Source organism: Bufo bufo, chromosome 3 (genome assembly GCF_905171765.1).
Source record: "Bufo bufo chromosome 3, aBufBuf1.1, whole genome shotgun sequence".
In the NCBI taxonomy this organism is placed as follows: Eukaryota; Metazoa; Chordata; class Amphibia; order Anura; family Bufonidae; genus Bufo; species Bufo bufo.
Genome location: NC_053391.1, coordinates 511,444,519 through 511,468,771, shown reverse-complemented (window position 1 = coordinate 511,468,771; position 24,253 = coordinate 511,444,519). Strand labels below are relative to the sequence as shown.

The following is a 24,253-nucleotide window of genomic DNA, read 5'->3' as shown; positions in this document are numbered from 1 at the left end:
ACTTCAAAGCCTTTCACTCCAAGTCTCCAAGTAGCGGATGTTTTGACTCATATTTCCCTACTAGAGAATGTGTGCTGGCATGATGCCAACGAGGTGTCTACATGCTCCAGCTCTAGCAGAAGTGCTACTTATAGCCCCTTTTTATGGTTAGTATCTCCCTATAGTCCAGGTAAAACGACCCAGCGTAATAATGTTGTAGGATATTCATTAATCCATGTTGTTTTAGGTACAACTTTGTTATATTTACTGCATACTGCTTTATAATGGAGTCCAGTGTATAAAGAGGATGCAGTGAGTGTGTGAGCTCCCCCTACTGGTGGATTAAAATACACTGGCTTTTAGCTAAACTCTGTGGAGGCGCTTGCCCTGACCTTTGGAGTGTTTCATGTATTTGCATGAACTCTGCCAGCCCTGACCTCTGCCTGTTTCCTTACTACGTGTATTGTACCTTTCCCTCGGTGCCATGCATCGGAGGCTCTGATCCTTGTAAGTAATCAGCCACCCATACAGGACTATTCCAAGAGGCCTGGTGGCTGCCCTGCAGCGAAAAATAGATCCCTGTATAGCATGCATGCCTTGCATCACTTATATACGTGTTTTACACCCTCTTCTAAGCGTTTTGCGCCTTGACCAACAATGTGTGTGGTTTTGTGGGGAAGGGGTGTGGCTTTACAAGAAAGGGCGTGGCCTTAATATGCATCCCTGCGCCAAAAAATGCACCAAAATTTGGGCACATTTTTGGAGTGAAACTACATCAACTTATAGGTGGCCTAAAGTTAGACTAGACAGTTTTTTGGCGCACTAAAAACATTCTGGTGCACGGACAGAATGTCAATGTAAATCTGGCACAGGATTTACATTACAACAAATACATAAAGGTCCATACGCCAGAATAGTAAATTTGTCTTCTATCAAGACTGTGATTTATATTCTTAGACAGTGCACCAAAGTGTTCAGCCCAGAACATTGATAAATCTGCGCCTAGGTCTATGCTGAGGATTGGTATAAAAAACTCCAACACCTATAAAGATATATTGAAGGGAGTATCCCATAAAGAACATTTATCACCTATCCACAGGATCCCAAGAATGGGGGTCCCCAGTGGGAATGGAAGGCTGGTATCTACAAAGCTAGCCAAGTCCCATAGAAGTGGAAGGACTGATGGTCATGCATCACACTGCCGCTTCATTCACAGACCTGGAGGCTCCTATTCTTGATATCTCTGAGGTTCCAAATGTTTAGACCCCAGCGATCATACCGTTTTTTACCGATCCTGTGGGTAGGCGAGAATTCTTCTTATGGGAAAAAACATTTACAAACTTAATAATTGTAAAAAGTGCATTCATTGTATAATATATAATAAAAACTTCTCCAGTGTTCTATTATACTTTGTTTGTCATTCCTTGGCATTTTTAAGTCTATTTTTTGCTGTCCTTTGATGGAAACAGTTTTTACCCCAAAAGGCTGAAAATCTGGGGCTGATTGTCCCAGTTCACAAACCTTGTGGAAAAAGTCTCTTTCCTGGTTACCTGTAGCATCTGCAAAGCTACAAGCTTCAGAAGGGGGTGACGGGTGCTGTTGGGTAAGGGGGCATCAGAGTGGCTGTTGCTAACTATGGGCCTGCAATAAAAGGAGAGGGGCCACAGCCAAGTGTAAAGCTGCCCATATTTCTCATCTATGAATCTCCATATTTCTTGACCATCAGAGCTTTGGTTTGGGCAAAATCAGTAGATTGGGTCCAGTGTGTATCTAATAGTGCCCAGAGATTTAGGCATCCCATTAAATATTGTCTTTAGATATGATGACATTATTTGCTCCGTCCTGAGTGTTTGGATAAAGGATTGGGGACAATCGGAGGAGCTCTGTACGAGGCCATGAGTATCGCTTTCCTGCTAACAATGAACAAACCAAGCAGTGTCCAGCTAATAATCAATGTGTTCTGATGCATGACCCTAAGGCCTCATGCACACGACCGTTCCGTTTTTTGCAGTCCGCAAATTGCGGATCCACAAAACACGGAAGCCGCCCGTGTGCCTTCTGCAATTTGCATAACGGAACGTGCGGCCCATTGTAGAAATGCCTATTCTTGTCCGCAAAACGGACAAGAATAGGACATGTTCTATTTTTTTTTTGTGGGGCCACGGAACGGAGCAACGGATGCGGACAGGACACGGAGTGCTGTCCACATCTTTTGCGGCCCCCTTGAAGTGAATGGGTCCGCACCCGAACCGCAAAAACTGCGGCTCGGATGCGAACCAGAACAACGGCCGTGTGCATGAGGCCTAAAAGGGGTTGTCCAGGATTTTCTTTACCCCCCTCACTGCTCTTTCTAGCTCTTGGGCTCCCAGTCTGTCTTCAATTCACTTGTCAAATTCTGCGCAGGAAGGGATCACATGCGCCACTGCAGCCAATGATTGGCGTAAGACCTCTTTCACACGAGCGAGTTTTCCTTGCGGGTGCAATGCGTGACGTGAACGCATAGCACCCACACTGAAGCCGGACCCATTTATTTCAATGGGTCTGTGTACATGAGCGTTGTTTTTCACGCATCAGTTCTGCGTTGCGTGAAAAACACAGCATGTTCTATATTCTGCGTTTTTTATGCAGCCCTGGCCCCATAGAAGTGAATAGGGCTTCAGTGAAAAACGGATTGCACCCGCAAGCATAAGGATAGGACAGTTCTATTAGGGGCTGGACGCTCCGTTCCGCAAAATGCACGCAAAAACGGCAACAACCGCGTGCATGCGCCCTTATTCACATGTTTATGCTTTCATCCACAAAGGTCACATTTCAGGATGAATATCTGGGTTTCTTCCCTGCAGTTAAACTTTATCTTGCGCTCACCAAAAATGGCAACTTTTTTTTTTTACAAACTTTGTATCAATTTGTATCAGTGGTCAGTGGACCAAAGCAGTGCACGCTTCCACGGAGTGATGGTGAATAAACCTATAGAAGTCAGCGGATCCGTGTCCACGGAGAACACACAGCACACGGACGTCAGTCACCACGGGGGTAAGGGCTCATGCACACAGCAGATCCCGGCCGAGTACATGCCACTAGAAAAGTCCTAGGACATGTATTTTTGGCGGGGCTGCTCTCCGCACCTTTGAAATGAATGGGTCAGCATCTGACCCGCCAAAAATGCTGATTGGATGCGGACAGAGACTACAGCTGTGTGCACGGTCAGTGGTTTCCGTTAGTGATGATGACCCAGGAGCAGGTCTGCAGACAGAACAGACGCAGATCTTCCAGTTATCTGTCATCTGTGTAGCCGTCAATCACTGACCAAATACTGACGTGTTAAAAAATGCCTGAGGCCGCTTACACTGTCAGTGTTTGATCAGTGATTTCCATCAGTGATTGGGAGCCACAACCAGGAGTTGATCTGCACCTGTTCTGTATTAGGGTACTTTCACACTAGCGTTATTCTTTTCCGGTATTGAGTTCCGTCCTAGGGGCTTAATACCGGAAAAAATGTTTCAGTTTTATCCTAATACATTCTGAATGGAGAGCAATCCGTTCAGGATGCATCAGGATGTCTTCAGTTCAGTCTTTTTGCCTTTTCAGGATGGAGATAATACCGCAGCATGCTGCAGTATTTTCTCTGGCCAGAATTCCGGAACGCCGGATCTGGCATTAATTTTTATTCAAATGCATTAATGCCGGATCCGGTACCTAGTGTTCCGGCAAAACGGATCTGGTTTCCCAGTCTGCCCATGTGCAGACCTTTAAAAATGTGAAAATAAATAAATACCGGATCCGTTTTTCCGACACCGGTGAGACGGATCCAGTATTTCAATGCATTTGTCAGACGGACCCGCATCCGGATCCGTCTACAAATGATATCCTTTTGACACGGATTTCCGGATCCGGCAGACAACGGAACCGCCTGCCGGATCCTCACAACGCAAGTGTGACAGTACTTAAGACCTGCTCTGGGTTTTGGTTCACCGTCACTGATGGAAATCACTGATCAAACACTGACTGCATCTGAAAGCCTGTCCCATTAATCTGCTTCCCAGCGCTGTTCTGTATTAATGGGGTGTAATAGGGCCACGAGCATCACAGAGTTACCACAATACACGTGCATCTCAACCCCGAGGAGTCAAATGACAAACTCAGCTGTGCAAAGTTTACTTTACCACACACAGCCTCAGCCCCAAGCTCTGTATATCTTATGAGAAAGGGCTCCAGCAGCAGTTAAAACCCGCGAGTGGGCGGGGCTGGAGGGCACGGGGCGTGGCTTAAGTCTGGTGGGAGCGCTCCTACTCACCTGCAGCCGGGCCACTGTGCGGAGACGACGCGCTACTTGTCCGGGGAGTGAAGCACCGTGTGACCGAGGGCCTCCGCCGAGAGACGGCGTCTACACAGGTGAGGTCCCCCTGCACGGGCAGCCTGCTGTACGAGTGGCTTAGTGTACACTTCAGGCAGTGATGTAGCAGAGCTGTGTCTGCAGGAGTAGTACAGCTGAGTTTGTCACAGTGCTAGTCATCATATGATAGCTGTTCCATTTGCATAGGACTGCAGGTTATCATCTGCACATCCTCTTGTCTTGGTGACATCTGACAGGCCTCTGTGACTTTCTGGGGGTTGTCTTGTTATATTTAATGAGATTTCTGTTTTAATATTAACCCCTTGGTGAGCTGGCTGGAGGTGTTCAGAATCTAATTAATCCCCCACACAAATCACTTATCACCAATGTTCATGTTTCTGAGGCGTTTTTACGTGTTTTGCAGAGTGCGGACATTACACGGAGTTCTGGGAAATTTTAACTGTAGCACACAAGTGTTTTTTCTTCTTTTTTTTTTTTTCTATTTTTGGCTCAGTGGTGTTTTTCCCCCTTTTTTTTTTTTTTTTTTTTTTTTTTAAATCTCAGCAGGGTCTGGGTTTTCTTTCCTGATCTCATCCTGTTTTTTTTTGTGTTGCGTTTTGTAAAAACGCATTAACCCATACAGCCCTACGGAGTAAGCAACATAACAGGGGCGTACATACGTTCCTATAGAAATGCCAGACATGCCAAAAAAGTTTCTAAAAAGCTACGGTATAGGGACTTTTTCCCCAACACAATCGTACAGCACAAAACCAAGCGTGGAGGCAGACCAAGAACTGGAAAAAAGTTCTGTCCAAGCGATGGCATCAGAACGTAAGCTAGTTAACTGCCAGACTGGGCTCTGCTACATCTGTATCTATGGTGCAGGATCTTCAGGTGGGAGCTAGGCGTCTAGCTTGCTCTTCCAGTTTTTCGGGACTGTTAGGAGCTCCTCTTCTCCTGGATCCTGGGAGATCTCCGTCTTCGGATGTATAGCGTGGAGGCGCGTCTGTGCGCTGCCAGAAGAGCGTTTACTTTGTGGTCTCGCTGCGCTGTGTGAAATCCAGAGTGTTTGTATTCCTCTTTCCTGTCTGCACAGTCGTATACCCTTCCGACACCTAGAAATTCTTCCCAAGCGTCTCCCTGCATTACCCTAAAGCCTCATACACACACCCGTGTCCGTTTTGCCGTTGGCAAAATACGAATGCAGTCCGTGTGCCGTCTGCATTATGCAGACATAGTCTATCTTTTTGTGCAATGGACATACGGATTCGGAAAGCGCAGTGATGATCCGTGTGCTTACCGCACCCATATGTCCGTTCCACAAACGGATAGAACATGTCCTGTACTTGGCCGCAAAATTCAGGCAACGGACCCATTGTAGCCAGTGGCGTCTCAAAAAATGCGGATGTTTTGCAGACCACAAAATACATACGGGCCTTGATTTGTCTATTTGGAATACTTGGGGGGGGGGGGGGAATTAACATTTATTTGGGCACACACGGCAATCTTAATTGGTTGTCTCACTTTAGCTTATGGCATTTATCATGTAGGTAAAGCTAATACAAGGCACTTACTAATGTATTGTGATTGTCCATATTGCCTCCTTTACTGGCTTCATTCATTTTTCCGTCACTTTATACACTGCTCGTTTCCATGGTTACGGGTGGCTGGGATAGAAACTGCTGCGCATGCGTGCCTATATAGCATGTGTGCTCCCTCTGTCTCGGCCAGCTCTTTTTTGCTATAGGGTTCAAGCATGGCGACCACGGCTGCTTGATTGAAGGGTGGTCGTAACTAGGGTTGAGCGAATCTTTTAAAAACTACCTTAATAATAAGGGCTCCGTCTTACTGTAAAATGTATGTCCTCCGCGGAGGTCTTTCTGAGGTTAAGTTGACTTCGGCTTAGTTTTTTGATACAGTAATTTATGCCAATGAACGAATTGACATGTGATAGAAGCGAGGCGAAGTAAGTCTTGCGATATTTGCAGAAACGTCGGGAAGACCTCCGTTGGGGACATTTTACAGTAAGACAGAGCCCGTATAAGGCTACTTTCACACTTGTGTTTTGTGCGGCTCCGTCTTGTATCTGCACAGACGGATCCGCACGAATAATGCAAACGCTTGTATCCGATAATAACGGATCTGTTTGCATTATTTATAAAAAAAAAAAAAGTCTAAGTCAAAACGGATCCGTCTTGACTTCCATTGAAAGTCAATGGGGGACAGATCCGTTTTCAATTGCACCATATTGTGTCAGTGAAAAACGGATCCGTCCCCATTGACTTACATTGTAAGTCTAGACGGATCCGTTAGGTGCCGCATAGTCAGACGGTCACCAAAACGCTGCAAGCTGCGTTTTTAGTGACCGTCTAAAAAACGCAATAGAGACCAAACGCAGCCAAACTGATGCATTTTGAACGGATCCTTATCCATTCAGAATGCATTGGGGCTGAACTGATCCGTTTGGGGCCGATTGTGAGAGCCCTGAAACGGATCTCACAGGCAAACCCAGAAACGCCAGTGTGAAAGTAGCCTTATTAACAAAAAGCTTTTAAATGAATAGTGTTCGGAAACTGCAATCCGAACCAGATTCCCTCAAATCTAGTCGTAACCATGGACAGAAGCGGTGTATAATGTGATGGAAAAATGAATCCAGCCAGCAAAGGAGGCAATATGGACAATCACAATACATTAGTAAGTGCCTGGTATTAACTTTCTCTACGTGATAAATGCTATTTGCTGAAGTGAGAACTCCTTTTAAAGGGGTTCTCCGGGAATTATGAAAAAACTTAAATATTACTTAAATATATTCCCAAATACCTTTTATTATTTATAATGGCTTGTTTTGTCTAGGGAGCAATCATTAGGAGAAATAAAATGTCCGCTGTCCTATTAGTCCACACAAAACCTGTCTTAATCACACGTTACTTCACAACACTGAGCTAAACAGCTGCCTCATCCTCCTGCTCTGCTTGTCAGGGATTATGATCCTGTACACAGCTGATAAGATCTTCAGCTGAATCTCTATAGGAATGGAGTTCATGAGGAGACATGAAGTGTGAGGTAGGGGTAATGAGCAGTCTCCATTACCACAGTCTGTCCTATCCGTCCTCTCTGTACTTCATGTCTCCTTATGAAATCCATTTCTACAGAGATTCAGCTGAAGATCTTATCTGTATTCAGGCCCCCATACAGTAATGTCGTCTTGTTGCTCCTGTATGGGGGCAACAGGGAGACATTCTAGTTTATCAAGTGCCATCACCATGTGCAGCTTGGGCCGCAGAAGACATAGACAGCGCTGCTGCAGTTGTGACACCCCATGTCATGTTGCAGCCAATCATTGCCCTCAGTGGTGTAAAACGTGAGACTGCTGAGGCCAGTGATTGGCTGTAGTAGTATTCGGAATGTCACCGCTGCTGCCCAGGCAGATGGCAGAGCAGTGGTGCTGGACACAAGCTGTTGCAAGAAGGGAAGTTTTCTTATGCTGGGTTCACATCACGTTTTATTCCTCTATTTGATATATAATATAATATATATATATTTCTTGCACAGTCCTGTAATTTAAAAAAAAAAAATTTTTAACAGTGGAACTTTATGGTGAATGGATGCCACTGTGTGGCATCAGTCTGAGGCATCCATTTAACGGATATTATTATTATTTATTATTAAAGAACCATTCATTCCATAGCGCTGTACATGTGATAAGCGGTGCACATACATAATACAGACAGTTGCACTAAGCATGAACAAGACAAGTTACAAACTGGTACAGAAGGAGAGAGGGCCCTGCCCGTGAGGGCTTACATCTACATGGGATGGGAGAAGGACACAGTAGGTGCGGGTGAAGTTGGTCCTGGCGGTATAGAGGCAGCAGGGTCACTGGTTGTAGGCTTGTCTAGAGAGGTGGGTTTTTAGGTTTCTTTTGAAGGATTCCACTGTAGGTGAGAGTCTGATATGACGCGGTAGCGAGTTCCAGAGTGTGGGGGATGCGCGGGAGAAATCTTGGAGGCCATTGTGGGAAGAGGTGAGGAGAGAAGGAGGTTTTGTGAGGATCGGAGATTGCGTGTGGGGATGTACCGGGAAAGTAGCTCAGAGATGTAGGGAGGGGACAGGTTGTGGACGGCCTTGTATGTATTTGTTAGTACTTTGAAGTGAATTCGCTGGGCAATGGGGAGCCAGTGAAGGGATTGGGAGAGGCAGAGGAGTAATGGGGTGAGAGGTGGATTAGTCGGGCAGCAGAGTTGAGGATAGATTGGAGGGGTGCGAGAGTGCTAGATGGAAGGTCACAGAGGAGGATCTTGCAGTAGTCTAGGCAGGAGATGATGAGGGCTTGTACAAGCATTTTTGCAGATTCCAAGTTAAGGAAAGCGCGGATGCGGGAGATGTTTTTGAGTTGGAAGTGGCAGGTGGTGGAAAGGGCTTGGATGTGCGGTCGGAAGAAGAGGGCGGAATCCAAGGTCACTCCAAGGCAGCGGACTTGGTTGACCGGGGAGAGTGTGCAGCCATTGATCGTGATGGATAGGTCTGTTGGGGGGAACTGAGCAAGATGGGGGAAAGTGGATGAATTCTGTTTTATCCGTGTTAAGTTTTAGAATGCAGGAGGAGGAGGATATAGAAGATAGACATTGTGGGATCCTGGATAGTAAGGTGGTGATGTCTGGACCAGAGAGGTAGATTTGTGTGTCGTCAGCATAGGAGTAATACTGAAAGCCATGGGGCTCTATGAGGATATGTTTTTGTATACGTTAAAAGGATGGGAAAAATGTGATGTGAACCCAGCCTTATTTTACTAGGCTCCCCATCATTTTGATTAAATTTGGACTACCCCTTTAAGGCCAGTTTCAGATGAGCATGTTCAGCCTAGAAAACAGGCTGCGTGTGACGGCTGCATTTCCCAGACTGAACACTGCTCCTCTGACCGAACCCGCAGCATCGCCTCCCTCACCGTGCTCGCATAATATCCTGAGTATGGTACAGAAGGCTTGCGGCTGAGTAAATATCCCAAAGCAAAAAAAAAAAAAAAATGCAATTTTTTTTTGCTGTGCAGAGGCACTCCGTAGTGCTTCAGTGGCCTTCCACTGCGTGCCTCCGCATCGTATCTTCCGGATTGTGGACCCATTCAAGTGAATTGGGCCGCATCTGTGAAACGGTGCGCACACAGCCAATGTCACTGTTCGCGGGCCACAATATAGGCACTTCTGGCACACGTTCATGTGCCTGAGCCCTTATTCTGTGAATAGGAGATAAGCTCAAGTGTTTCACTGCTGTGGCCCCCCTGTGATCACGAGAACACCCCATTTGAATGGAGCAGTGGTCGAGGATGCATCCTTCCACTTCATTTATCTACATTACTTACCTACTGGTCTTTGTTTACTGGGCTGCTGTGATGATGTCATGTTAATGTGTCCACTGAGGCCAGTGATTGGCTGCAGCAGTCATGTGTCTCTTTGCTCCAATTATTTTTCAATCTGGAATTCTGCGATATTTGGTATGTGTTTGGCATTCCATATATGCAGGATGTGGGACAAACGAATAGTTCTTGTAGGTGGTCGGTGACCGCGTCATGTAATGACTGCACTGACCACATTGTCACATCTGTAATTTATTACTTAGCATGCTGCTGCTTTCCTTCAGACAAGCTGTATGTGCCACATTAAAAAAAAATATATAATATAGCCCCAGTGCAAATAATTATGAGGGACACATGACGTGAGCGACGAGTAACTTCCAAAGATTTACTAACAGAAGAGTGAGATTCCTGGTAATCCGGAACGTGTTTTCAGTGCGGAGCTGCAATGTAACGTGGAATTATACAAACCCGACCAGGACATGGAATAAATAAGATTCCTCTGATCACTATTGCTGAGGTCACCACCACACTGCATATTGGGCCTTATTCACATGTCTGTGACAAGACGGTCAGTGTTTCAGTCATGAAGGGTCTGTTGTTGGTCCGTCTGTTTTTTTTTTGCCGTCTGTATTACATGTGCATTGCTAAGCTTAAAGGTGGAGAACATGGACAGCACATGTCCGTCATGTCTTCCCTAAGGGCTCATACACACGGTCATAAGTGTTTTATGGTACGCAAATCGCGGATCCTCAAAATAGAGATCCCAGTCGAGTGCAGGATATCTCTATCTCTATCTCTATCGTAAGAATAGGACATGTTCTATTTTTCTGCTGTGCCACGGAACGGAAATACGGATGCAGACCGCATATGGTGTGCTGTCCACATCTTTTGCGGCCCCATTGAGATGAATGGGTCCACAAAAAACCCAGACAACCATTAAAAGGCCTAGGAGCAGGTCAGACATTCTCTTTAAAGGTGTTGTCTCAGCCCTGACAATGGGCGCATATCGCTAATCTATGCCCCCCATTGTCTGATAAATGCAGATCCCACTTCTGAGACCCGCACCTATCTCGTAAATGGAGCCAACAAAGTCCCAGAGGGCACACCGCGCATGCACAGCTGCCCTCTCTTCGTTTCTATGGGGGAGCGCGAAAATAGCGGCGTACTGGTTCAGCTATCTCCTTTGGCCCTATAGAAGTGAATAGGAGCGGTGGCTGACCAAGTGCTGTGTGCTCCTGTTCATTTCTATGGGGATTCCAAAAATAGCCGAGCTATTTTCAGCGGGCCTATAGGAGGGCTTGGTGGTTTCTGGACTCAGCACCGCCAGCCTCCACTTTGCTGGCTTTGTTTTAGAAAGAGGTGCCTAGAGGTTGAACCCACACCTATCAGACAATGGGGGCAATATCTTAGCGATATTCCCCCACTTTCTGAGATGGGGAAAACCCCTTTAAAGAGGACCTTTCATCTGTTTTTCCTCCTTGGCTGTGATGCTCTCCGCTGTGATTGGATCGCGGCACAGCCAGGGAGAAGGAGACGCCTATTGAGAAACCCTGGCGTCTCCTCCTCCCTGTTCCGATGCGCGAGAACTTCAGGCGGGTGTAGGGGCGGTGTTTTAAAAAAAAAAACAACAAAAAACAAACAAACTGGGTGGCAGCATCAGCGGGTACCCCTCAAGTACAGTTATTTAGCTCCTATAAGTAAAACAGATGAAAGGTCCTCTTTAAATGGGGTTTGAGCCATAACTTATCCTAAAAATGTATAGATTTAAATCCCTGCTTTTTCTGACTTCATTTGTACATGGGGAATTGGAGCTAGTAAGTACTATTCATATGTAAGAAACTGAGTTTGTCACAGAAATGTGTGCGACATATCTGATAAGGGTATGTTCACACAGCATGCCCTGTGTTGTGTTCATAGGGAGTAGATTTGTAATTCATGTCATAAGAAAAAAAGAGCATTGGGCTAAACTTGGGGGCACGGCGGCGGCCAGTCTGTGGCATGCCATCTACTAAAGGGTCAGCCTCCTATTTCTGCAAGGCATCCACTTTATATAGACGTATTTTTCTGCTAGGGCTACTCTGTATCAGCCTGCAATCCAGCAGTTTGGATGAGAGGATTGCTGTCAGAAATGAGACTTTTTCCATTCATTGACAGCAAATAGAATTGAAAATGGTGAAGAACTGACTCCCGACGTATGTTGGCGGTCCCTTTACATGGGTCGCTAGTGGAGGAGACTTGTGCATTTACATGCAGCTCCAGAGTATAGGGAGTAGTGATCACTAATGCCATGGCTCTTCTCCATAAGGACTTGTTGTTTGCCGGCAGGAGATTGTTTTCACGGCACGATCTGCTGCTGGTAAGCGGTTATTTTTACGTGCGCACAAACCATCGGATTTTCCAATGAATTAGCGGTTCATTTACACTGCCCAATCAAAGGTGACGAGTGTTGGGGCCCTTTCACACAAGCGAGTATTCCGCGCGGGCGCAATGCACGGAATCCGGGGCCATTCATTGTGCACACGAGCGGTGATTTTCACGCATGTTCTATAGTCTGAATTTTTTTCACGCAACGCTGGCCCCATAGAAGTGACTGGCGCTGCAGGCAAGTGCGGCTGCGATGCGTTTTTCACGGATGGTTGCTAAGAGATGTTGTTTGTATAACTTCAGTTTTTTTATCACGATTGTGCAAAACGCATTAAATCGCATTGCACCCGCCCGATAAAAACTGAATGCGATTGCAGATAAAACTGAATGAACTTGTTTGTGAAATCGCACATTTTTCACTGAACACATTCGCAATGCATCCGGTCCTAATCCGCTCACGCTCATCTGCAAGGGGCCTTAGTATGAACGCTTGTTAGTGATAATCTGTGCGATTCTCGGCTTCGTCATCTGGTCGTTCTAAATAAGGCTTATTATGTGACGTTTCCCCATTTCTTTGTAGATCGCCATGGAGTGGAATGAACATTCAGAGGTCTCCTGCGAGGTAGCGTTTTCTGAAGCACAAAGATGGATTGAGGTAAGACCCAGTGAGAATCCCACCGCACAACGTAGCGTGCTCTGTGTCAGGGACTGAGGCATGCTGGAAACGATCTATATTTCATGGGGCAGGAATGGAGGCGCAGACTGGAAATGCAAACAATCCCCCGGATCCTATACTGAATAAGGAGAGAGAAAGCTGTGCGGTGTACGTGTCTATGCTACTGAAGAATGTGTCTATAGACAGTGACTTGTGGGATGGGGCTGAGAAGGGAAAATCAATTTACAGTTAAATACTAAGGTGGGGCCGCAGGCATTCAGCCTTAATAAGGGAGTTTCATGTGCGGAGTGAAAGCTTGTTTTTCGTGTTTTATTCTCAATGCAGGACCTTTTATTAGATGAGAATGTGAGGCTTTTCTGGACTTGCTATCCACATGGTGGCCTGAGGACTAGTTTCATGGAACTACAAGTAGAAGAAATTTAAATGCCACAAGTTTGGGATTAGGAGCATGGATGCCCTTGCTTTCTCCAGTGCCTCTTCAGTCTCTGCAGATACTTAAAGGGATTGTCCAGCCCCTTTTTTTACAAATGGCTTACAATGATGTAAAATTGCTAATGGCATAATACTTGCTTTACCCCAATTTTCTGCTGCCCATGGCCACTGCCTCCCCTGTCCCTGTTCACACTACTCCAGCTATGAAATGTGGTTGGCCATGGCGCTGACCTCAGTGATGTAGGCATGTCACCGCTTCGGCTAGTTGACAACCCTTTAAACATGACGTGGCACACCCCCATACTTCTTTATTTATAGCGTTAGGCCAGAGATCAGCAACCTCCGGCACTACAACTCCCAGAGTCCTCCTTTCACTTTTGTGGGAATTACAAGTACAGTGCAGCAAGTTTACATGTAGTTTCCCTGATTTAGGCTATAAACGGCTCCGATATGGTTTTAGGTGAAGGGGTTGTCCATTTTGGGGAAACCCTTTTGTATGGTCAGCCTCTCTGGAGTATACGTGATTGCCGGGGATACCGTCCTCGTATTCTGCAGTTCTGGGGCGCTCGGTTACATTTCTGGAGTCTGCCATATCTTGCATAAATAATTTTACAGTTGATGTTAGACCGATAGAAATAGAAATTTTATTGCTCACGAAGAATGTAGGCGGTTCTGGTAATGGCGCTAAAGGTTAAATCCAATACCTGCTCTAGGCAGATTGTTTTTTATTACTTTTTAGGTGGGTGAATGCAGTTACCTGCGGTACATTCATCCCAATGGTCTCTTGAAGACTGTCCAGAAGTTTTTGTTCTGCTATTTTTATGTATTGAAAGCTGATAATAAAGTATGAAACCAGAGATTGCAGATTTAGGTTCTACAATGTAGTAGGTTTGGGGTGCAGTTCTCCCAGACTTTGCTGCAGCCTTATTTCTTTGATGTGTACTTGGGGGTCCCTGTTGTCACTGGAGAGGTGGCGGCTCCTCTTTCTGGAACCCTGTGGTTGCTCTCTCCTGTGATCATCTCTGTGCTTTGGTTTACATGGTGTGATATTTAGTGTTCTGTGTTATTTCCTTTAATTACTATAATAAAGACCCTAAGGCTACTTTCACATTAGCATTTTTTGCTGATCCGTCATGGATCTGCAAAAAATGCTTCCGTTACAATAATACAACCACATGCATCCGTCATGAATGGATCTGGTTGTATTATGTCTTATATAGTCATAACGGATCCGTCTTGAACACCATTGAAAGTCAATGGGGGAACGGATCTGTTTTCTATTTTGCCAGAGAAAACGTTTGGCTCAGCTTCATGAAGTGGACAGCAAAACCCGTCAAGCAGAGGCAAACTGATGCATTCTGAGCGGATCCTTTTCCATTCAGAATGCATTAGGGCAAAACTGATCCGTTTTGGACCGCTTGTGAGATCCCTGAACGGATCTCACAAATGGAAAGCCAGTGTGAAAGTAATTTATATCTGTTGCCGGCTCTAATATCGGTGAGACCAGAATGGGTAGACTCTTTCCGGCCAGGACAAGGTAAACAGGAGTTCCGTTTGCTGGAGTCCTGGACTAATAGAACAGCACATTTTACTACTTGATTGTGATGGGATGTGACATGTTATGTTGAGTGATAGTGGCAAAGATTGGTTGGGCCTAAGCCCTGGGGCTGTGTATGATGATCTATTGTTACACTGATTATCTACTGATCATTCCTGGTGACTTATTGGAGGAGAACATATTTAAAAAACCTGCATTCACATCTGCATTGAAGGATCCACTAGGTGTTTCAACTAAAGATTATGTTGCTTTTGATGAAGAAAAATCAGCAGCTTTTTGGCCATCATGCAATAAAAATATTACGTTAATTCTGTATATTGTGGATGGAGCTGTATGAAGGCTTTGTTTTTGCAGACTGGACCCTAATTAGAGGAAGTCCAGAACATAACTGAGGGCTCATGCACAAGAGCATGTGTGCCAGTGGTCTACAGGGCACCAGCACGGTCCATGGGCACGCTGTTTGCGGATGCGGACCCATTGACTTGATTGGGTCCGCGATCCGCAAGAGACAGTCCGCACCACAAAAAAATAGGACATGTTCTCTTCTTTTTTTTTTTTTGCGGTGCAGAGGCACAGGCCAAAATCCCACGGAAGAGCTTGTAGTGCTTCCGATTTGGTGCCTCCGCACCGCTCCATAGCTTGGGGATTGTGGACCCATTCAAGTCAGTCCATGATATGGAGTCCAAATGGCCAGTGCCCATATATTGTGGTCCACAATACGGGCACGGGGCACACACGCTCGTGTGCATAAGCCCCAACTGACAAATGATCTGAATTGTGTTTGTGCGAGACTATACCATCTCCGCTTGCCTTCGATCTTGTGACATGCAGCAGCGTAGATACTGTAATAAAAACTGTTTACCAGCACCAACTAACGTGTCGTAACTGCCTTACGGCCTAGGGTAAGCAGTGAGAATGCCCTGGCGCACACAGGAGCACCTCAGTGGGTGTCGGACCCCCACCAATCAGATACTGATGACCTATTACTGTTTCAATATTATTGATTATGCATGATCTCATATTCCTCTTAAAAACATGCGCATGGTTAAAAGGCTTGGCAGAGTCGTGATTAAGTTAGAGAACATAATGCATTTTTAGCAAATACCAAAACACGGGGGCGGTCCGTATGCGTTCCGCAATTTGCGGAACGGCATGGACAGCCATTAATATAACTGCCGTTTCTTGTCCGCAAAACCCGCACAAGAATAGGACAGGTTATATTTTTTTGTGGACCACGGAACGGAGCAACGGATGCGGACAGCACATGGAGTGCTGTCCGCATCTTTTCTGGCCCCATTGAAGTAAATGGGTCCACATCCGAGCTGCCAAAACTGCGGCTCGGATGCGGACCAAAACAGCCGTGAGCATGAGGCCTTAGGCTACATGCACACGAACATTGTTTGTTTCCGTGTCCGTTCCGTGTTTGTTTTTTGTTTTTTTGTGGATAGGATGCAGACCCATTCATTTCAATGAGTTAGCAAAAAAATGCAGACAGGACCATGTGCGGTCCGCATCAGTATGTCTGTTCTGTACCCCACCAAAAAAATCTCCTATTCTTGTCCGTTTTAGACATTGTTACAGTGGATTCGCAAAAAAACATATGGCATGTTTTTTTTTTTTGCGGATCCGCAATTTTCGGCCCGCAAAACACACGGTCGTGTGCATGTAGCCTTAGTCTGGTGAAATGTCTGAAATAATTTCCCTTAGAGTTAATGATTTACTGCATTCAGGCTTAAAAACTTTCAGGAATGGCATTCAGCATCTGAGGCCGGCCCCCCCACAGGGCTCGTGTACACCATGCACAGCGCAACATGCAGAATAACTCTTACCAGGTCACAATCAGGAGATGAACAGCCTTGCACGGTCATATTCTTCATGTTTTACATGCTTTGAGGAAAACATTTTGTGTGTATGATTTCTGATTTAATATTTCAGGGTAAAAATCGGATACCACTCCAGAAGTGTCTTAAGTAAATACTTGCATTTGAAATTCTGGGGCATCCTTGCATTGTGTGTTGTCGTTCCTCTGTTACTGCTCCCAGAAATGTATGAATAAATTGACATCTGGGTGTTAACAATTGAGTGCTGATGGTGCCGGACTGTGCAGGGCCATGCTGCTTTGGCATGAAGTGCCACATTGTTAATGTATTCATACCTTTCTAGGTGGAATAACAAGAACAGCGCAAGACGAGCTCTAAGAAAATCGGCTTCAGTTTTGTTTGTGGGGAATGCCAATATAAACTAAAAAAGACGCCTCAGGAGAGTCGACGGGTCCTCTGTAACAACTAATGGAAATGATTTTTCTGCGCGGGTCCAATGTGTGACGTGAACGCATAGCACCCGCACTGAATCCTGACCCATTCATTTTTTCACGCATCAATTGTGCGTTGTGTGAAAAACGCAGCATGTTCTATATTCTGCGTTTTTTCACGCAACGCAGGCCCCATAGAGGTGAATGGGGCTTTAGTGAAAAACGCATTGCATCTGCAAGCAAGTGCGGATGAAATGCGTTTTTCACGGATGGTTGCCAAGAGATGTTTGTAAACCTTCAGTATTTTTATCACGTGTGTGAAAAACACATCAAAACGCATTGCACCTGCACGGAAAAAAACTGAACGCAATCGCAGACGAAACTGACTGAGCTCGCTTGCAAAATGGTGCGAGTGTCCCTGAACGCATCCAGAGCCAATCCGTATTCGTGTGAAAGAGGTCTTCTAAGGAAATCGTTGTTCTGTATCATTTGAAATGTTTTTGCAGTGTGCTCATTATAGGTGACTTTATTTGTAAAAAAAAAAAAAAAAAAACTAATTATCCAACCCAAAAATCTATGGCTGCCATTATAATAAGTCAACCCCACAGGGTAGGGGATAATTGTGTGATTGGCATGGGTCCCACTGCTGGTCTCTAGAATGGCTGCCCATGTTCCCCATTTGAATGTAGATGCAGCATGCATGCGTGTCCCCTGCTGCGTTCAATGGAGGAACACCGACCCCATGCCAGGGATCAGCAGGGTTTCCAGCCTGTTGGATACTATCTCCTATACTGCGGGGGCGGATAGGGGATAAATTGTTTTAATCGGAAATACTTTAAAGGAGTTGCCCAAAAGTTAAACAATTGAAGAGGAATAAACGCTATAAAATGTCATTGTCGCCTGTTCCCCACCGCTTCTGCTCCGATGCTTTGGTGGTCCCTGATGAACTCTGTTTACTCTTGGCTGTATATTTCATACATCCCCATGGTCTCTGCAGTCTCGGGCCTTGCATTGCTAGATTACCTGGTATCCATTAAAGTTAGAGGCTTTCTGCTCTGGTTGATGTGGTGCGGGTGTCCCAAGCAGGTTACATCCCATCCATGATGCCCACATGCCTTGATAGAGCAAATATATGGGGATTTTCCTGAACACAGCAGTCTTGTTCTTACCTAACACAGAAAAGTTTTAAAAACTACACATGTGCATTATGGCACAGCGAGACACCAGTTTCAGCTTTTAAATACTTTTCCCTGACCCCAGTATCTCTTCCTAGAACTAGTGATGAAATAAGGGTGTTTTTTTTTTTTTTTTTTTTTTTTTTTTAAGCATAGCCGTGGAATGGACATAGGGATGCAGACCGCACACATTGTGCTGTCTCCATCTTTGCGGCCCCATTGAAGACTACGGTTGTGTGTATGAGCCCTTACACTGTAGTAAATATTACTTATTGTCCATTTTTGTGGACAAGAATAGGAGGTTCCAATAAAGGGCAGGACGTACTGATCACAAAATGTGGACCGCAAATACTGCTATGGCTGTGTACATGAGCCGAAGCTCAAAGAAATTCCAGTTGGACTGTCGCAGCCCCTTTATTCTTGGTCTCAGGGCTCATGGACGTAAGCTGACTGTGCTGCGGACACCGGCCATGTGAATCCCGTATTGCGGTGTGAATGTGAGCCTATTAACCTGAATGGGGCCGTGATCCGCAATATAGGGTAAAAGATCAGACTTGTCCTATCTTTTGTGGTGCGAAGGCACGGACCTTGTTCTTCTTCTGATCCGGGCCTCAGTACCTTGCGGACCCATTCAGGTCAATGGGTCTACATTTGTGATACAGAATTCACACGTCCAGTTCCTGTATATTGTGCAACCACCATTTGCAGTCTGCATTACAGGCACAGAAGGCTTACAGTCATGTGAATGTAGCCTAAGATGCACTAATGTGCCTGGAAAAACATTACACCCACAACACTGCAGGGACTGGTGGGGGTTCTGAACAGGGCCAGCGTTGGCACCCGGCAAAGCAGGGTTAGTGCTTGGGTCCGCTGCTCTTGGGGGGGACCCACACAGGTCGAATCCCAAAGAGTCAGGACTCTTCCTGGCTTAGGAGTCCCTGCTCTGACTCCATATATGGATATGTCCATATATGGAATCAGTGCTATGACCATGAAGGGGGTATCCCCAAGCATTGTCAGTATGCTTGGGGACACCCTGTGTATTTAAGTCTAATTACCCTCTCCTTCTAAAATGTTCCTGCTGGGATTTGAACTTACAACCTTCTACATTAAAGGCAACAACCTTAAGTTTTATTTTATTTTTATTTGCTAGTTTATTAGAGCTAGGCATGTAGACCTGAGTTAGTCTGTCAATGATTGTCAAAAGATCTGTAATTACCTTATAATAACAGCTTTCATTAATGTCCTCTGTCCCTTTGCATTCCTACCTTTAAAAGATAGTTGCTATGGCTTGTCTGTCTCTGGCTAAGAAGACAGGAAGACGGAGGGGCGGTTCTTCACACTGCATGCCTGCATTAGACTTCAGAGGGAGTAGGTGTGTCTCTCAGTAATCCAATCTGATTGGCTTGCATTGAGCTGCTGGCTACAGCAAGTGTGTATGGGAAGTGAAGGAAAGCAGTTTTGGCCTCTGAGAACTGGCAGAGGAGCCTTGAGAAGGTCCTCATATTGTAAATGTTTAAACGGCCATAACCAAGTGAAAAACTCAAGGAGAACAGTGATAAGTGAAGAAACTAAAGGTTGCTTTATACATAATGCTGCTGCAGCAGTAACATATACTAAAATAGTTTTTTATTTTATTTATTAAAACATGACCGTTACCCTTTAACCACTGGACTATTAAGCTCAATGCTAAGCTGTGACAAACTACTATGCAGATTTTCTATCATGTATTAGATATTCCTATACAGCATAAGTATCTTCATAAGTATCATTTTATTTTTATTTTTATTTTTATTTTTTTTTGTAATTGTAAAAAAATGCATGGTACAAAAAAAAATCTATAAAATCATACTTCTGATATATATGAATGCATAATATGTGGGAAACTACTACTGAGTGTTTTTTTTTTTTTTTTTTTTTTTTTTTTTAGCCATAATATAGTTACAGCAGGTTAACATGAAGCTCTATAGCTCAGTGGTTAAGGTTCTTGACTTTAATGTATAAGGCTGTGAATTCGAATCCCAGCAGAATCATTTAAAAAATAGAGGCTGAATAAAACTTAAGTAGACACACCAACCTTTATAATTTGTGTAGCTATTATTTTTTGTTGGGAAAGGTGGCAACCCTAACAGAACCCCCTGCTCCCCGGTGACCCCATAACTTTTTTTTTTTTTTTTTTTTTTTTTTTTTTTTATAGTTATGTCTACTGATATGTGTGGGGGCTCATTTGAGGGAAATCTGTCTTTTTTGACAATACCATTTTGGGGTGTATATGACTTGATCACTTTTTTTCAATTTTCTTGGGAGATAAAGTGATGAGAAAACTGCAACTCGGCCTTTTAAAATTTTTTCCTGTTACATCCTTCACCATATGGGCTAACTTTTTTTATTTTTTATTTTTCTATATTTTAATAGTATGGGTGTTTTCGCATTCGACGATGCCCATAATGTTGTGTTTTTTATTTTTATTTTTTATTTTTTTTTGGGGCCTGAACTGGGATATACTAATAATGAGCCTGGAAGCCTAGTACAGGCTGCGGCTCATTTTTATGACAGGGTGCTTTCCCCGAGGGATAGCGCGTCTGAGCATGAAGCCCACGCTTCCATTTAACACTCTCAGATGCTGTGGTGATATTTGACAAATGCCACAAGGGGGCCCACTGAGATTTATCGCCCAAAGGGCCCACATGAACCTGGAGCCGGCCCTGGTTCTGAATGTTAGATACCTAGTAATCACACACTCATGGCCTATCCCAACAATAGCCCATCAATACATATTCCTGGGAAACCTCTTTTAGTGGGATTGTTCTGAATTCTGATGGGGTCATGAGCCGGCGTCCCTTAAGTCCGAGACCTCCATTAGCATCTGTGTTGCTCTGCTTTGATCCATTAAGATCATGACGTCCTGTGTGACACTGATAACGGGCACTGTTTGCAGACCACAGTGACGGCCTATGTGCTTTACTTGAGCAGCTCTTGGTGCATAGTCCATGCATAGAAGTCATAAACCACAAGCCGTTTTTGTTTGCGGAGATGCCTCGCCTCATATTGCGCAGCCCACTTGTTGGATTTGTGAAAGTCTTTATTTGCTTTTTGCTTTTACTGCTTCATTCCCTACAATTTCTTCTACATGATCAATTGTAAGACTCTAATTTCTCTTTTTTCCTTTCTTTGCTCGATAAAGCACGAGCGCTCTTACTTCTCACGGGTTCACAAGGCAGCGGGACCAACATGAAGCAACAATTACAGAGTAATTCATCGCCAAATAATAAATTGTGCTTCTCAAGCTGAGAAGAAATGGCAGTGAACTGCACCTCCCCGGAGTGGTAATTGTAGATTGTGCCGCTCTGTCCTCTTCTTCATTGTCAGGCCTTTGTGGCCATTATGAAATCTTGTGCTTTTACCGTTCCATGAAGATTCATTGAACACGATATCACGGTTCAGATGAGATTGCGCAGTTACTTGTCTCGCTGTAACCCTTTAACCAGAGACGTTTCGCTTACAAATTCATTGCCATGACTAGAATTTGACCAGGACCTGATCCACATGAGCATACAGGTAGGCGTCCATAATACGGACCTACAACGTGGACGTATAGGCAGCAGGGCCATCAGTATTACTGGTTAGTAAGGGTTGTGATTACCCAGTCCATACACATCATATGGAGGATCACTGTGTGTGGCAGGGTAATCTGGACTCTCACTGTGACTTCAGAGCAGAAATCCGGCTCTGGATCATATAAACCTAATTATATAATGGAGCTCAGCGTCGCTTACTGTATCATTTCCCGCTCTCGGATAGGACAGAACTCAGATGACAGGTTCACTTTTACACTGGCCATAGATCAGGACCGCTATTTAGGGAACATGCACACAAACGTGTTTTCTTTCCGTGTCCGTTCAGTTTTTTATTTTTTTTCGGACACTATGCAGAACCGTTATTTTCAACGGGTCTGCAAAAAAAAGGAAATTACTCTGTGTGCATTCCAGTTCTGCATTACGGACAAGGATAGGACTGTAATATTAGGGGCCAGCTGTTCCGTTCTGCAAAATATGGAAAGCACACTGACATAATCCATATTTTTTGCGGACATCAAAATACATACGGTCGTGTGTGAGCCCTTAGGTTGATGGGTTGATATGAACGCTCGTTCCTGATGATAGACTGCACCTATACGCAGGGCAATCACAGGAGGAAGTAAATGCTCAGTTGTTGGGTAACCACATCCCTAAGGCAGCCCCTAAAATTGTTTGCCGTCAGTGCATCATCCTGTGCTGGTCTGTACGAGGATTAATGGTCGCAGTGGTGAAAATGAAGGTTGTCTTTGTTGTATAAAGTACCATGAGTAATAAGAATAAAAATGTGTTCTATGAACCGGCTTGGATTAACGGATGAAATACTAAGGCTTCGTGCACACGGGTCCTGGTTTAAAAACGAATTAAGGGCTCTTTCACACTTGCGTTGTCCGGATCCATCGTGTACTCCATTTGCTGGAATTACACGGCGGATCCGGAAAAACGCGTAAGAACGCATAATTTTTTCTTTCCGGATGCGTCTCTCTGGCTTTTTTGGTAAGAGACTGATCCGGAAATCCTGACGCCAACATCGTTTTTTCTTCCGGATCCGTCGTATGGGGCCGGATACGTACGACGGATCCGGAAAAAAAACGTTGATGTTGGCTTCAGGATTTCCGGATCAGTCTCTTCGCGCCAGCCAAGTCCTTCCTACTTCCTTGCGCAGGCGCAACTTCCGGATCCGTTGTTGCGTCGTAACAACTGAAGATGTTAGGACGGATCCGGAATAATACATTTCAATGGGCTATTATTCTGGATCCGTCGATGCAGCAAGTGTTCAGGATTTTTGACCGGAGCAAAAAGCGCAGCATGCTGCGGTATTTTCTCCGGCCAAAAAACATTCCGGTCCTGAACTGAAGACATCCTGATGCATCCTGAACGGATTTCTCTCCATTCAGAATGCATTGGGGTAATCCTGATCAGGATTTTTCCGGCATAGAGGCCAGACGACGGAACTCTATGCCGGAAAACCAAAAGCACAAGTGTGAAAGAGCCCTAATGTGTTTTTTTTTTTTTTTTTTTTTTTTTGCTAGTTTCCAAACCAAAAACCAGATGTTACTTGTGGTTATTGTATTGAATTCACCCTTTGCAGTTGTGCATTGCAAAGGGTTAAATCCACAAGGCAGGGCAGTTTCAGCACAGAAGAAAAAAGTAAAATGTAGAAGAGTTTTCTCTAATCGCATACTCTTTGCTGGTACTGCGCTGGTTTTCCTGCACATATGCAGTTACCCAAAGGGAAGTGAACCCTCCTTTCACCCCTTTTCATCTCTTCAGTGGGAACTAATATGGCGGAAAGGCCTCTAGCACATGACCCTATGTAATTTCTTCCTGCATGCCATCCGCATTTGTTTGCGGATTGGATGCGGTCCCATTCATTTCAATGTGGCCGCAGAATATATGGACAGCAAGCAGTGTGCTTGTCCGCATGTCTGTCCTGCAGAAAAATAGTACCTGTCTTATTCTAGTCCGTTTTGCGCACAAGAACAGGCATTTTTACAATGGGGCCGGCGGAAATTGCGGCATACACACGGCTGGTATCTGTGTTTTGCAAATCCACAGTTTGAGGACCGCAAAATACATACGACGTTCTTCTCCCGAAGCCAGCAGGGGGTAGTATACTTCACTGAATGACTGTACATGGTCGGATTAGTTCAGACGTCACTTGGCTCGGTTTAAGGAATGTTGTCAAGGGTTTTTGAAGCCAAGTGAAATTCCTGAGCAAACACCAAGTGGCAAAGTCCCAAGAGAATAGTGAACACTTTGCAAACAAAGTAACTTTTCTATAGTGTCCTTTTAGTAATGAAAAGAGCAGATGTGTTTAGTGTGATTTTCCAGTGACGTCATTATTCCTTATGTTTTAATAGGTCTTAGGCTGAGTTCACATCTACACTGATTTTCCATTATTCTGTTCCTTCCAAGGAACTGTAAACGGGGGGGGGGGGGGGGGGGGGGGGAGGTTCCTTTTTTAATTTCCATTTGTTTGGGTCATTTTGAGCTATAGTTGTGCTCAGTTTGTCATTTTTGTCAGGTTTGTTATTTTTGCTAGGAGAGTCTCTTGTGT

General features: G+C 44.8%; 1 protein-coding gene across 1 annotated transcript in view; it reads left to right on the top strand.

The window, feature by feature from the left end:
- Positions 1-4,226: 4,226 nt before the first annotated feature.
- The window catches only part of LMO7 (LIM domain 7), a 155,446-nt gene continuing 135,419 nt past the window's right edge, over positions 4,227-24,253 (top strand). Inside the window, 2 exon segments of the mRNA XM_040422350.1 lie at positions 4,227-4,371; positions 12,607-12,681. Coding sequence (XP_040278284.1) covers positions 12,613-12,681 — 69 coding nt within the window. The 5' untranslated portion in view covers positions 4,227-4,371; positions 12,607-12,612.